The 13,177-nt window shown below is 39.2% G+C and overlaps 1 protein-coding gene across 1 annotated transcript in view; it reads right to left on the bottom strand.

The window, feature by feature from the left end:
- Positions 1 to 576: 576 nt before the first annotated feature.
- Positions 577 to 13,177, bottom strand: part of LOC140194728 (cytoplasmic dynein 1 intermediate chain 1) — a 208,536-nt gene continuing 195,935 nt past the window's right edge. The window contains exons 16-17 of the mRNA XM_072251990.1: positions 11,508 to 11,633; positions 577 to 1,124 (exon numbers count right to left, since the gene is read on the bottom strand). Of these exons, the coding sequence (XP_072108091.1) occupies positions 1,005 to 1,124; positions 11,508 to 11,633 (246 nt within the window). The 3' untranslated portion in view covers positions 577 to 1,004. The remainder of the gene's footprint in view (positions 1,125 to 11,507; positions 11,634 to 13,177) is intronic.

The raw sequence follows: 13,177 nt of genomic DNA, 5'->3' as shown, positions 1-13,177 counted from the left end.
GGTAGTGATCCTGACAAATTCTCCAACACAGGAGGCGTTAGACGCCAGGATACCATATATAATGAGGTAATAGTTCTAGAAACAAAAGATGTCAAGGGTAAATGACATTAAAACAAGGATCAGCCAAAAATCACATTGGGGTCGTGAAGGGCTGCATTGAAAACCACAACATCCACCTTCAGTGTCTTCATTTAACACAGCAAAACATGTTTAACACAAAAAGTCAAATTCCATGAGAGATGTTCATTAATATTCAATCCTTGAAGTAGATTTAGGTCACGCTGTTAACTCAAGCCACAGTATTAGTTTATTTAGTAGAATGCAGATGAGAGTGATGGTATAGCAAATATACTGGAACCTTTAAAACTCCTATTTAAATGAGAACTACTACCATATGATTTGGGTGATGGTTTTAAGTGTTCTCTTAAATGAAAGCTAAATATTTCAGTTTACTGAGAAAAATTGGAAAGCATAGAGACAACAAAGATGGTACATGTTCTAAATTAGTTTAATTATTTTCTAGTATTTCCATACAGTAGTTTAATAAATATGAAGCAATCTAATACAGTACAACCATTCATAATGTGTGCACTATGAATGCACATTTCAAAACACCACATTTGAAATTCTTGGCTTAGTCTTGTACAGCATGACTTGCTACATCTGCACATCATATTCTGGCATCATATGGATTTAATAGATCTATAGCATACAAGCCTGCCAACACAAAATTTAACTATAGGTTCATGTCATCAAATAAAACCATCCAATTACAATGCATTGAGAATTTACTGTATAGTTTTAGAATTTAACACCCATTTAACAACACAGAACCCAGAAGTTTATTTCAATTTGCATTATGGCTTTTGAACACTTAACATTTTATAAAGAAGTGCGAAACAAAAAAAATAATAGCAGCAGCTTTTCATCTTAAATGGCACTTTACACTGGCATATCTCGGATGGCATCATTGGGTTGACAAGGCATTGGGTGTAGATAAATGCTTACAGCTGCGCAGACAGTTCAACTACACTTTCTTCTTCAGCATCTGCCCGGTTAGCCCGTATTTCCACCAAGGTCCTAGCAAAACGAGCCCATTCATCACTGTGAGGGATTGCCAATTGCTGTGAATGAGAATAATGTGGAAGAGCTTCACCTTTTAGAAATTCTCAAGTTTTCAGAGTTTGCTCATTTCCTGTTTAATTTTTACGTTTGTATTTTGAATGCACTGAACATCAAATTATAGTTTATAAACTGATTAGTCAAGATTACTGTATAACGTGAATAAAAGCAGAAGTTACAAGAATAAAACATTTAAGAGTTTAATTACTGTATCTTGTCACATTGCTAAACCACTGGCCTTAAATACATGTAGCTTAACAAACATAAGGAGTCATCAACTAATATATCAGGAAACTTCAGAATTGTGCACTTCTCTGTTATGGAATTTAGACAAGTCATCCTTTCATTCTTATGGAACCAAATTTAACAGAAACAAATAGGACAAAACTCTGGAGGCTTGGTGTGAAGGTCATATGTGATGCAAGTTTGGCTAGTCTCAACCTACTCCCTAGTGGATGTAGGCCTGCATGCCAAAAAAATCCCCATAATTTGACACAACTGAGTATTTGTATTCAAAAGAGTACCCCAAAGATGGTTACTGCAGGAAACTAAAGGCGATGCTGGGAGAAATAGAGATGGTGTTGAGGTACACTAGGCTTAAATTTCTCTTAATAGGAAAAACAAATTTAAAAAATCAAAACTCTTAAAAAAAAGTTTGATTTGGTACTGCTTCCATAGTCAGTGGAATAGAAGAACTTAACTGCTGCCCAGTTTATCCAGCAGCAGAGACGTGGTTATATAAAACCACTTGCATTTTGTCAGCATTTCTGGTCACCTCGGCAGGATTTGTACATAGTTTTAAAATTTGCCAAGAAGCAGCTATCTAAGCCAATACACTAAATTCAAGGGCAATCTCCTCCCAGAACTCAGAAATTTATTAAGCGAACTTAATTCAAACTTGCCTTTGAAGATAACACATTTATGACTGCATATGGTGACAGTGCTATCTCTAGCTTACCAGATGACTTGAGTAATTCTTGTCAATCAAACGTGAACATATTCCTATAATTAACCGAGATTTATTTTTCATATACAGATTTCCCCTGCCATCCGAAGGTAGAGCGTTCCTATGAAACGGCCTGTAAGCAGGCATGTTGTAAAGTGAAGAAGCAATTACCATTTATTTATATGGGAAAAATTTGCGAGCGTTCACAGACCCAAAAAAAACCTACCAAATCATGCCGAATAACACATAAAACGTAAAATAACAGTAGCATATAGTAAAAGCAGGAATGACATGATAAATACACAGCCTATATAAGATAGAAATACTTTTCTATAATCATTGCTGCACTGTCCACCGTAGCAAAAATCTCACACAAGCGCTCTTGGCAGAATCACTCTCTCCGGTAACCTGTAAGCTATGAAGCTGCCAAATCATACCAAATAACACAAAAATACACAGCCTATATAAAGCAGAAATAATGCATGTACAGTGTAGTATCACTTACCGGAATCGGGAAGACAGCGCCGAGCACACTGATGATGGTGTGTTAGGCTGAGTCGTCCGAGGTTGAGGTGGTACAGTGGTCCCCAACCTCCAGGCTGCGGACAGATACCGATCCGCGAAGTATGCAGTGGTGGCCGGGATGCACCAAGCACACCTTTAAGAATAAAGCTGAAATAGACAAGCTAATTAATTAGATGCTGCCCAGCATGTAAATGTCAGCCCAGATCAGAGGTGACGCAATCGGCAATCGCCTCTGATCTGGGCCGACATTTACATGCTGGGCAGCACCTGATTAATTAACTTGTTTATTTCGGCTTTTTTCTTAAAGATGTGCTGGGTGCGTCCTGGCTACCGCTGCATTCTTCGCAGCAATGTATCAGTCCACGGCCTGGAGGTTGGGGACCACTGGGGTGGTGGGACACTGGGGTGCCACCTCATCGTCGTCTGTTTCCAACAGGGCAGGCAGATCATCTTCTTCTATGTCTGCCTGCCTCGATGTCGAAGGTCGAGGTTCATCGTCTGCTGTAGCTGATGTGGAAGGCTTGAAAAACGACAGTATGCTTGACTGCTTAGCTTCCTGCATTTTTCTATCATACAGTTCTTTGTAAACACTCAAATCATCCTGCAAATATGCCCTGAACCTACATACCCTTTCAAAATTAAAGTTGTACTTTTCTGCAATCATTGTTGTCAGTTGCAGCTAAAATCTCACAGCTGCTTCACGTTCAGTTCCTGGACGACTTTATTTTCGGTCCGTTCGCTACTGCATTCAGTTTCGATTGTTATCCCTTCCTCTTCCAATTGCATCAGCTCTTCATCTATCAGTTCTTGGTCATGGGATGCCAAAAACCTCTTCACATCATCTTCGTCAACTTCCACAAGCCAAATTCACTTTGTCCTTACTTCGTTCACCAAGATCGAAACGCTTAATTATGTCTAGTTTTACGCTAAGTGTAACACCCTTATGAGCTCTTTTAGGCTTTTCCTATACCTTAGAACTCATCTTGTTAACGGATACTCAAAATAAATCGACATAAAGCACAGATATCCACAGGCACATGTTTAAGCAATGCCACCTAGAATGCAGTTCCAGGGGAGGAGCTTGGCTGCTCGGGGCGCACGCTGCCTTTCTCGTGCGCTGCCTTTTTTCGTAACAGTGAAAATACCTTCTGTTAGCGAAAACAGGTAACTAATGTAGGTCTTTCGTAACAGCGAGGTGTCGTAAAGCAAACGTTCCAAAAGCGGGGGACACCTGTACAGTGGCATGCAAAAGTTTGGACACCCCTGGTCAAAGTTTCTGTTACTGTGAATAGTTGAGTGAGTAGAAGATGAACTGATCTCCAAAAGTCAAAGTTAAAGATGAAACATTCTTTTCAACATTTTAAGCAAGATTAGTGTATTATTTTTGTTTTGCACAATTTTAGAGTGAGAAAAAGGAAAGGAGAACCATGCAAATGTTTGGGCACCCCAAGAGATTTGAGCTCTAAGATAACTTTTACCAAGGTCTCAGACCTTAATTAGCTTGTTAGGGCTATGGCTTGTTCACAGTCTTCGTTAGGAAAGGCCAGGTGATGCAAATTTCAAAGCTTTATAAATACCCGGACTCTTCAAAACTTGTCCCAACAATCAGCAGCCATGGGCTCCGTGGGCTCCTCGAAGCAGCTGCCTAGCACTCTGAAAATTAAAATAAATGATGCCCACAAAACAGGAGAAGGCTATAAGAAAATAGCAAAGTGTTTTCAGGTAGCCATTTCCTCAGCTCGTAATGTAATTAAGAAATGGCAGTTTAGAGGAACAGTGGAAGCCAAGTTGAGGTCTGGAAGACCAAGAAAACTTTCCAAGAGAACTGCTCATAGGATTGCTAGAAAGGCAAATCAAAACCCCCATTTGACCGCAAAAGACCTTCAGGAAGATTTAGCAGACTCTGGAGTGGTGGTACACTGTTCTAATGTGCAGTGACCCCTGCACAAATATGACCCTCATGGAAGAGTCATCAGAAGAAAACCTTTCCTGTGTCCTCACCACAAAATTCAGCATTAGAAGTTTGCAAAGGAATATCTAAACAAGCCTGATGCATTTTGGAAACAAGTCCTGTGGACTGATGAAGTTAAAATAGAACTTTTTGGCTGCAATGAGCAAAGGTACGTTTGGAGAAAAAAGGGTGCAGAATTTTATGAAAAGAACACCTCTCCAACTGTTAAGCACGGGGGTGGATCGATCATGCTTTGGGCTTGTGTTGCAGCCAGTGGCATGGGGAACATTTCACTGGTGGAGGGAAGAATAAATTCAATTAAATACCAGCAAATTCTGGAAGCAGACATCACACTGTCTGTAAAAAAGCTGAAGATGAAAAAAGGATGGCTTCTACAATAGGATAATAATCCTAAACACCTCAAAATCCACAATGGACTACCTCAAGAGGAGCAAGCTGAAGGTTTTGCCATGGGCCTCACAGTCCCCCGACCTAAACATCATCGAAAATCTGTGGTTAGAACTCAAAAGAGCAGTGCATGCAAGACGGCCCAAGAATCTCACAGAACTAGAAGCCTTTTGCAAGGAAGAGTGGGTGAAAATCCTCCAAAAAAGAATTGAAAGACCCTTAGCTGGTTACAGAAAGCGTTTACAAGCTGTGATACTTGCCAAAGGGGTGTTACTAAGTACTGACCATGCAGGGTAACCAAACTTTTGCTTCGGGCCCTTTTCCATTTTTATTTTGAAACTAAAAGATAGGGACAAAAAAGTAATCTTGCTTAAAATCTTGAAGAAATGTGTCATCTTTAACTTTATGCCTTTTGGAAATCAGTTCACCTTTACTCACTTAACTATTCACAGTAACAGAAATTTTGACCAGGGTTCCCAAACTTTTGCATGCCACTGTAAGGCTTAAAGTTGAGTACACTGCATTTTCCAGAGAAAGTACCCACCTTCATTACGAAATCGTAATAATTTGTCTTCTCTGCTCCTTAAAGAAGGTACTTACTGAATTAGACTGCTGTACAATAAACTTATTGTTTTCTGAGAGTCGTATTTACTTACGCCCCCACCCCCAACTACTCCATTACTATTAACCAGTCATTGGTTTAAATGCTTTATCAACCACCCCTTGCAAACTAAGATAGCAATGCCAGACTTCGTTGTACTCTGGAGCATCACAGCCAGGCCTGATTCTATCTCACTGACAAGATCAGTCAGGAGACTGAAATGTTGTCCAACAGGAATCCCCCATCATCATCCAGTAATGGCTCAGAAATTGCTATATCTCTACAGTAGTTAAGCTAATTTGAGTGAAAGTTATGATATGCTTGTATTAGTATCACACAATAATGTACCGGTCATTAGAAAGGGAGTCCAAATGTGCAATAGGAACTTAACATTTCCGCTCAAATTATGATGAATTTAATTGCTTCAATGTACTGTATTTCAAATGAAGATTCTCATAAAACAGTGAGTGATTGAGAATCAGATTTTATGTGGACATTAAACTGTTGGCCTATAGCTTCAGATGTCTACATTTGGCCACCATCTGCCTGATCAGGTGGTAAAGATTACCTTACAAAGAGTTAGTGGCTATCTTCTCTTCATAAACACATGTGCAAAGAGTTGCATACAAAAAAAATCTAAAAGAATTCTATTTCTCCTCTAAACCTATGCTAAAGTGCAATCTGAAACATTTATTAAAAAGTACAAACTAACGGAGTTATGAAGAGTTCCCTCATGATGACTTTGACACCTGCATGAGAATAATGAGAAAATTTCCGAGCTTAGACAGCCAGCACAATGGAATGGAAAATGCACATAATGCCCAGGAAACGAAATTCAAGAGAACATGATAGCATCTGGTCAGGAAGGTTTGATAAGGATGTAAACATTATTAGATTTGAGGTCATGGAGAATGAGTTGTCCTTTGTAAAGCCAAGTGAAAATGCAAAAAGAAGGAAGCCAGTGATCTTTGTGAGGATACTGCCCTACCGGAGAAACTGGAAATAGATTCGCATAGCTAAACCTGGACGGTGAACTACTTGATGCAGGTTGACTGGCATTCCACAAGGAGACAGAAAAATAATAAAACATCACGAGTTTCGACCTGGAAAGTCAACAATTCCTTTCCTCCCACAGATGTTGCTCGATTCGCTAAGTTTCTCTGGCAAAACGTCTGCTATTTGTTTGCAATGTTTATAAAGTAAGCAGTCAAAGAGTAGAAAACCCAATATCTGGCTGAATGTGGATTTTGGGCACGTGGGTTACCCAAAAATTGTAAAATTTGATGTTCATATCAATGGGCTATAAGCTGCTCATTGCTTTAAACCTCTCCAGATTAATGGAGAAGACTGTGGATAGAGACTGGTGTGAAAGTAGTAAGGAATTAAAATAATGTACAACTAGAAATTCAGGCTGAACATTGCGGACAGAACGCAGGTAGATGCTCTACAAGGCAATTACCTAACCTATGCTTAATTTCACCAGTGTAGAGGCAGCACATTGTGAGCACCAAGTGGTTTATGACTCCAGTTTCCACCCACATCCCAGAAGTATGTACGCTGTCAAGTTCAATGGCCACTGTAAATTACTCCGTGTGTAGATGAGAAGCAAAATCTAGAATTGATGAGAATGAGGATAGAATAGGTTACAAGTAAAATTAGTGGAGGTATTAGTGATTGGTCTACAAGCCAGCCTTGATTCAATGGGCCAAAATAACTTCATTCCATGTCATAAGGAAATACATAAAACAATAAGAAAACTGTTATGTAGCAATTCAGATTTGGTCTCAGCCAGACTCTGCACAGTTGTTGAATGACATCTATGCCTTTACGTTCCATCCTGATTGAGCAACTGATTATGTTAGAATTCTCTGATGTAACTGTCTCAACTGTTAAAAATATGATGGAAATGGAGACCCAAGATGTAGTTTTACTCCAGATCAATTCATCAGCTGAGCCTCTATTACACAAGTTTTATTTGCACTGTAAGTTTATATATATATATATATATATATATATACATACACACACTGCTCCAGGTTTCAGAAATTTCAATTTGGAACAATTGTCCCAGACTAAGATCATACTCCTAGTAGATTGCAGATTTTCATCAATAAATGGGGAAAGAATATTTAAAATTAAAATGCTTCTCTATCTACATATCTCAATAGTGATTATTTCTATTGGTCACGTACATTTTTTTAAAAAATGAATAGGAAAAAACAGATTGGAAAATATGCTTGATTCTTAGCACAAAAATCTTTATTCTCTAGCTAAACTTTCTGCAGCAGGGTTAGAGGGCACAGTTCTGAAGGAGGTTAGGGGTTCAGGGACAGAGATCTTAGAATGTACAGTACGTACAAGGGAAGATTGAGAAAATGGTTAAAGTAGCATCTGGAAAGCAGGATACAAAAATAAGATCACGATGAAACTTTATTGCACACTGGTTAGGCTACAACTGGAGAATTGTCTAGTTTTGGCATCCTAATTCAGGATACACGAAAGCTTTGGAAAGGGTGCAGAATTATCCCCCAAAATGATTCAAGGAATCATTAATTATTTAAATACAGTAGAGAAGCTGTTATTAATTGGAATACAAAGACAAGTTGGTGGTAGATGGGAAATGGAAGTGTTTTGAGAAAATAGTTTATACATATATAACCTTCCACATCCTTTCTATCTGCTCTTTCAAGCCCTGGTATTTCTCCAGCTTCTCATATTCTTTCTTCCTGATGTTACTGTCATTCAGGGGTTGCCACATCTATCACTATAGCTATATAGCAACACACACACACACACACACACACACACACACACACACACACACACAGAATAAAAGGAAAAAATATTTCTACCTCATTTTCTTATATGATATTTGATATTAAACAGCTTAGGCATTAAAATTAAATTTTGCTATTGAAAAGTAGTCTTTATAGTGTCACTAATTCTACACAATTGCCCCTTCATGCTAGTATTTTCTCTGATAAAATCTGGACGTTGATAGAAGACTGTTTTAAATCAGGCACAAAGTAATGCCAGATCCTGTTCCATAAAGACTTTGAAATCAGGAGGAAAAACAAAATTGAAAGGCAACGCATACTGAGTACATCATAAAATGCATGTCCAAGTTTCTATAGTTACTAGAAATGTTTGGAGAAACTTAGATTTACAAAATTTTGTATTAAATTCCAAAGAACAGATCCCCATTTCCTGAATCTATCTTGTTTATCATGATTACTATGAACATAATGAGGATAAAGGAAGAAATACAAAATTAAAATTAAAACTCTGAAAATTTCTGTTTTACACTGTCAATTACTTTTATTTTCAAATGCATGTTATTAATTATTGTATTCACTTAAAATCAATCTTGATAAAACATGGCAGGCACTTTTATCAGATTTCTAAAACTCATCTAAATGCTGAAAGGAACAAACTTCTCTCATATTTAATAAAATGAAAATAAGAACAACATGATGGTACAAGCTCTCAACTCCAGGAACCTGGGTTTGATCCTGACATGCACATCAAGTTTGCATGTTCTCCCAATCATTACGCAAGTTAGCTCCCACATCCCCAAAACTTGCTAGTAAGTTCATTGCCAACTATAAAAGTACCACAATGTAAGTGGTAAAAGAATGAGAGGAGATTTACTGGGCATGTAATAAAGAACAAATTGCAAGGATATGGGAAAGCTGGTAGGGTGGGGGTTGGTGATGAGAGTCATCTGTTGGAGGTCAATAAAGGAAATGGCCTCATGTCAGAATAGAGAAGAGCAGAATCCTTTTTAAAAAAATATGTATAGAATGATTCTTAAGAAGTAACTTACATTCTCTACATCAGTGAAACCTGATGTAGACTGGGGATGAATTCATCAAACAGCTTCGTTCTCTCCACTGCAAAAGGTGGGGTCTCCTAGAGTCTACCCATTTTAATTCCACTTCCCATTCTTATTCTGCCATGTCAGTCCATGGGCTTCTCTACTGCCACGGTGAAGCCAGTCTCAGGTTGGAGAAACGACAACTCATATTCTGTCTAGGTACTCTCCAACCCAACAGCATGAATACTGATTTCACTAACTTCTGGTAATTTCGAAACTACCACCTTTTCCATTCTAGCTCCCCTCTTACCCCTGGTCTTCTCCACACCTACCCTACACCTCCTTCTGGTGCCCCTCCTCCTTCCCTTTCTCCCATGATCCTCTCTCCTCCACTAACAGGCTCCTTCTCCGTCAACCATTTACCTTCTCCCAGCCTCTCGCTTCATTCCCACCTCCCCCACCCACCTACCTTCCCCCTAACTTGGCTTCATCTGTCAGCTTCCAGCTTATTCTCTTTCCCATCCTCCCACCTTCTTATTCTGGCTTCTTCCCCTTTCCTTTCCAGTCAGGTGAAGGGCCTCAGCCTGAAAGGTCAATTCTTAATCTCCCTCCATAAATGTTGCCTGTCCTACTGAGTTCTTCCAGCTTTTTGTGTTTGTTCCTAAAAATAGGGTTAGGGTTCAAGGATATAGTCAATGCATACAAAGTTCAAAGTAAATTTATTATCACCATATATAATGCTGAAATTTTATTTTCTTCTAGGCATTCACAGTAAATACAAGAAACACAACAGAATCAATGAAAGATCAAACCCAACAAAACAACCAGTGTGCAAAAGACAACAAATTGTGCAAATACAGAAAGAAAGAAAGAAAAAGAAATAATATTAACAACAAATTAATAAGCAATAAATGTCAAGAACATGAGATGGAAAAGTCTTTGAAAGTGGTCCGTAGATTGTGGGAACTGTTCAGTGATGGGGCGAGTGAAGTTATCCCCTCTGATTCAAGAGCCTGATGGTTGAGGGGTAATAACTGTTCCTGAACCTGATGGTGTGGGTTCTCTGGCTCCTGTACCTTTCTCCTGATGACAGCAGTGAAAAGAGAGCATGGTCTGAATGGTGGATGGATCCTTGATGATGGATGCTGCTTTCTTACAACAGTGCTCCATGTAGATGTGCTCAATGGGGGGGCGGGGGGAGAAAACGGCTTTACCAGTGATGGACTAGTCCGTATCCACTATTTTTTGTAGGTATTTCTGTTCAAAGGCATTGGTGCATCCATACCAGGTCATGAAACAAACAGGTAATGTACTCTGCATCGCACATCTACAGAAGTTTGTCAAAGTTTTAGATGACATCCTGAACCTTTGCAAGCTTCTAAGGAAGTAGAGGTGCTACCCTGCTTTCTCTGTAATGGCACTCACATGCTGGACCCAGGACAGATCTTCTGAAATGATAACACCGAGGAATTCAAAGTTTCTGATCCTCTTCACCTCTGATCCCCCAATGAGGACTGGCTCCCAGACCTCCAGTTTATTCCTCCTGAAGTCAATAATCAGCTCTTTGGAATGCTGACATTGAGTGATAGATTACTGTTGTGAAATGTGGCATCCCTGTTGATTCACAGGGACCTCTAATCCATCGTCCACTCAAATTTGAGAAAGAGCATTTGGACTAGTATTGAGAGACCTCGAGGCCATGCAAGGAGGTTCCACAGGAACCCTGCATTATAGTGATAGGATACCAGTTCAAAAACTGTCTCATAGGTCACTTTTGTCTACCCTGTTGGAGGGTCTATAGTCTCCACTTTAGCCTCATTAGCTAGCTCAGCAGAAATGCCATCCTCAATCCAGAGGGATTGCCCAAGAAGAGAGCAACTGGTTATCTGCAGTCACAGCTGATTGTCAGAAGTGTGTACATAAAGAGTGGCATTAAATCGTCATATACAAAAACTTTGTGCGGGTATATGCAAACATACTTGTCCTTCGTATTTGAGTAGAACACAAGTGTAAAAATGCTTTTCAAAGACTTAAGGAAGATGCGAAATGTCAGAAATTCAGAGGCATACAAATAACAGCAAATCAGACTGACTAAAGTGATTTCAAAGATAATTATAAAGAAACGTTTGTTAGTTACCTCACTGACATCATAAACCCATACATGTCCTTCTGAATCTCCAACTGCCACCTCTCTGCCAGTCGATGCCCATCGAACTCTATTTAGTGCAGAAGTTCCCTCCACTGCTGCACTGGCTGTTGGCACCTAAAATGAAATAATATTAAAAATGATTTGTTTTTACAAGAAATGTAGGTAATTTTTGATTAGTTTTTTTAAGCCATAAGTTTCCATGATCAAATTCATAAGTAAGCTAAATGGATCCAGTGAATGGCACAAAGGTAAATAAAATACCTCTGGTGTTATTTTGCTTCATCACTACAGATTCCACCCCCCCCCCACCCCAACTCCGGTGTTGTTAGTGGACACATTCTAACAAGCGTTTGGGAGACCAGCAGGATGGATTTTTCTGTCTACCATGGGACTGCAAGCATCTTCTGCCAGTGCTTCGACATGCTGCCTCTCTCTCCTACACTAACCTCATCCCCCAATCCACAAGGGGCTGAGTTGAGCAGAACAGAGCTGAGAATACTGAGCAGAGTCACTCCTTCACTCGAGTCAGCCAGCAGGCCAGCAGCTGCTCTCCCCGTACCGGCTCACTCTCCTGGCACAGCTGTTTCTGTGCTCCTCTCCCACACAACAATTTTTTTTATTCATTTCCACCTTTTTGGTTTCAGTTAGGAATAGTTCTAGGAATGAAAACACCATCATAACCTGGGGGCTGCCAGTATAAATTATAAAGCTTTCTTTTCAAATTGCTGTGACAGAATTTGCCCTTTGTGAAAACGTCGGCAGTGATCTATCAACCTGTATTTGATACACGAAAGAGAACAGTCATTAAAAAATACCTGAACATTCGAGCAACATCTTCCAAATAAGTCACATTATAAGAAAGAAAACCTTTTTATATAACAAATTGGGATGAACATACATGACCAGCAATGTTGGCGGTAATTTAAATTCAATAAATTGTAATACATCTTGTTTTACATAATGCAGTGACAAGCATTTAAGACAGCCTAAAATGTACTATAATAGTTCTGAACTATTTATCTCACAGGTTACAAAGGGATTTTCTATCAAATACATTCTGATCACATTTAAAAAATTGTCTTCAGTTTTGATTGTGAATTTTGACACTCAACAATATAAAGAGAAGTTATCCTATTTTGGGAAGCTTGTGGTAACAGAAGATATTGCAGTTCAAGCTGCTGTAGCTGGGAGTTAAATTGTGTCCTTGGAAGGGCTAGATAGAGGGTTCAAGGCTTCTCTTGTCTGCTCCTCCAACCAGGCTGTTCATAGTTGAACAACTCAATCCATTTTCCCACCTGTTTCCATAATCCCCAATTCCCCTAGTGTACAAAGTTTGAATGATCCACAGTTCTTTGGAATAAAGCAGTCCAAAGATTTACAATCACCTCAGTAATTTCTCACAAGGACCAAATTGTGCTCAGCAACTTTTCCCTACTTTTAAACCCTGCAACTAAGCCAGACAACTCAGCCTCTTAGGAGCTCGTCATCCTTAATTCTTGCACATTCTGTGAGCCATCTGTCATTCTGAACTTTTGTCAGTTAACATATTCTACTCAATCTCTCTTCAAAGGAAAAATCTTATTCTAGGAATCTGGTAAGTTTAAGCTACCCCTCTCATAGGCAAGCATTTCTTCAGCCATGAATGAATGAATGGATGA

Source organism: Mobula birostris, chromosome 3, assembly GCF_030028105.1.
Source record: "Mobula birostris isolate sMobBir1 chromosome 3, sMobBir1.hap1, whole genome shotgun sequence".
Taxonomy (NCBI): domain Eukaryota; kingdom Metazoa; phylum Chordata; class Chondrichthyes; order Myliobatiformes; family Myliobatidae; genus Mobula; species Mobula birostris.
Note: the sequence above shows the minus strand (reverse complement) of the source record. Positions and strands in the feature narration are given on the sequence as shown.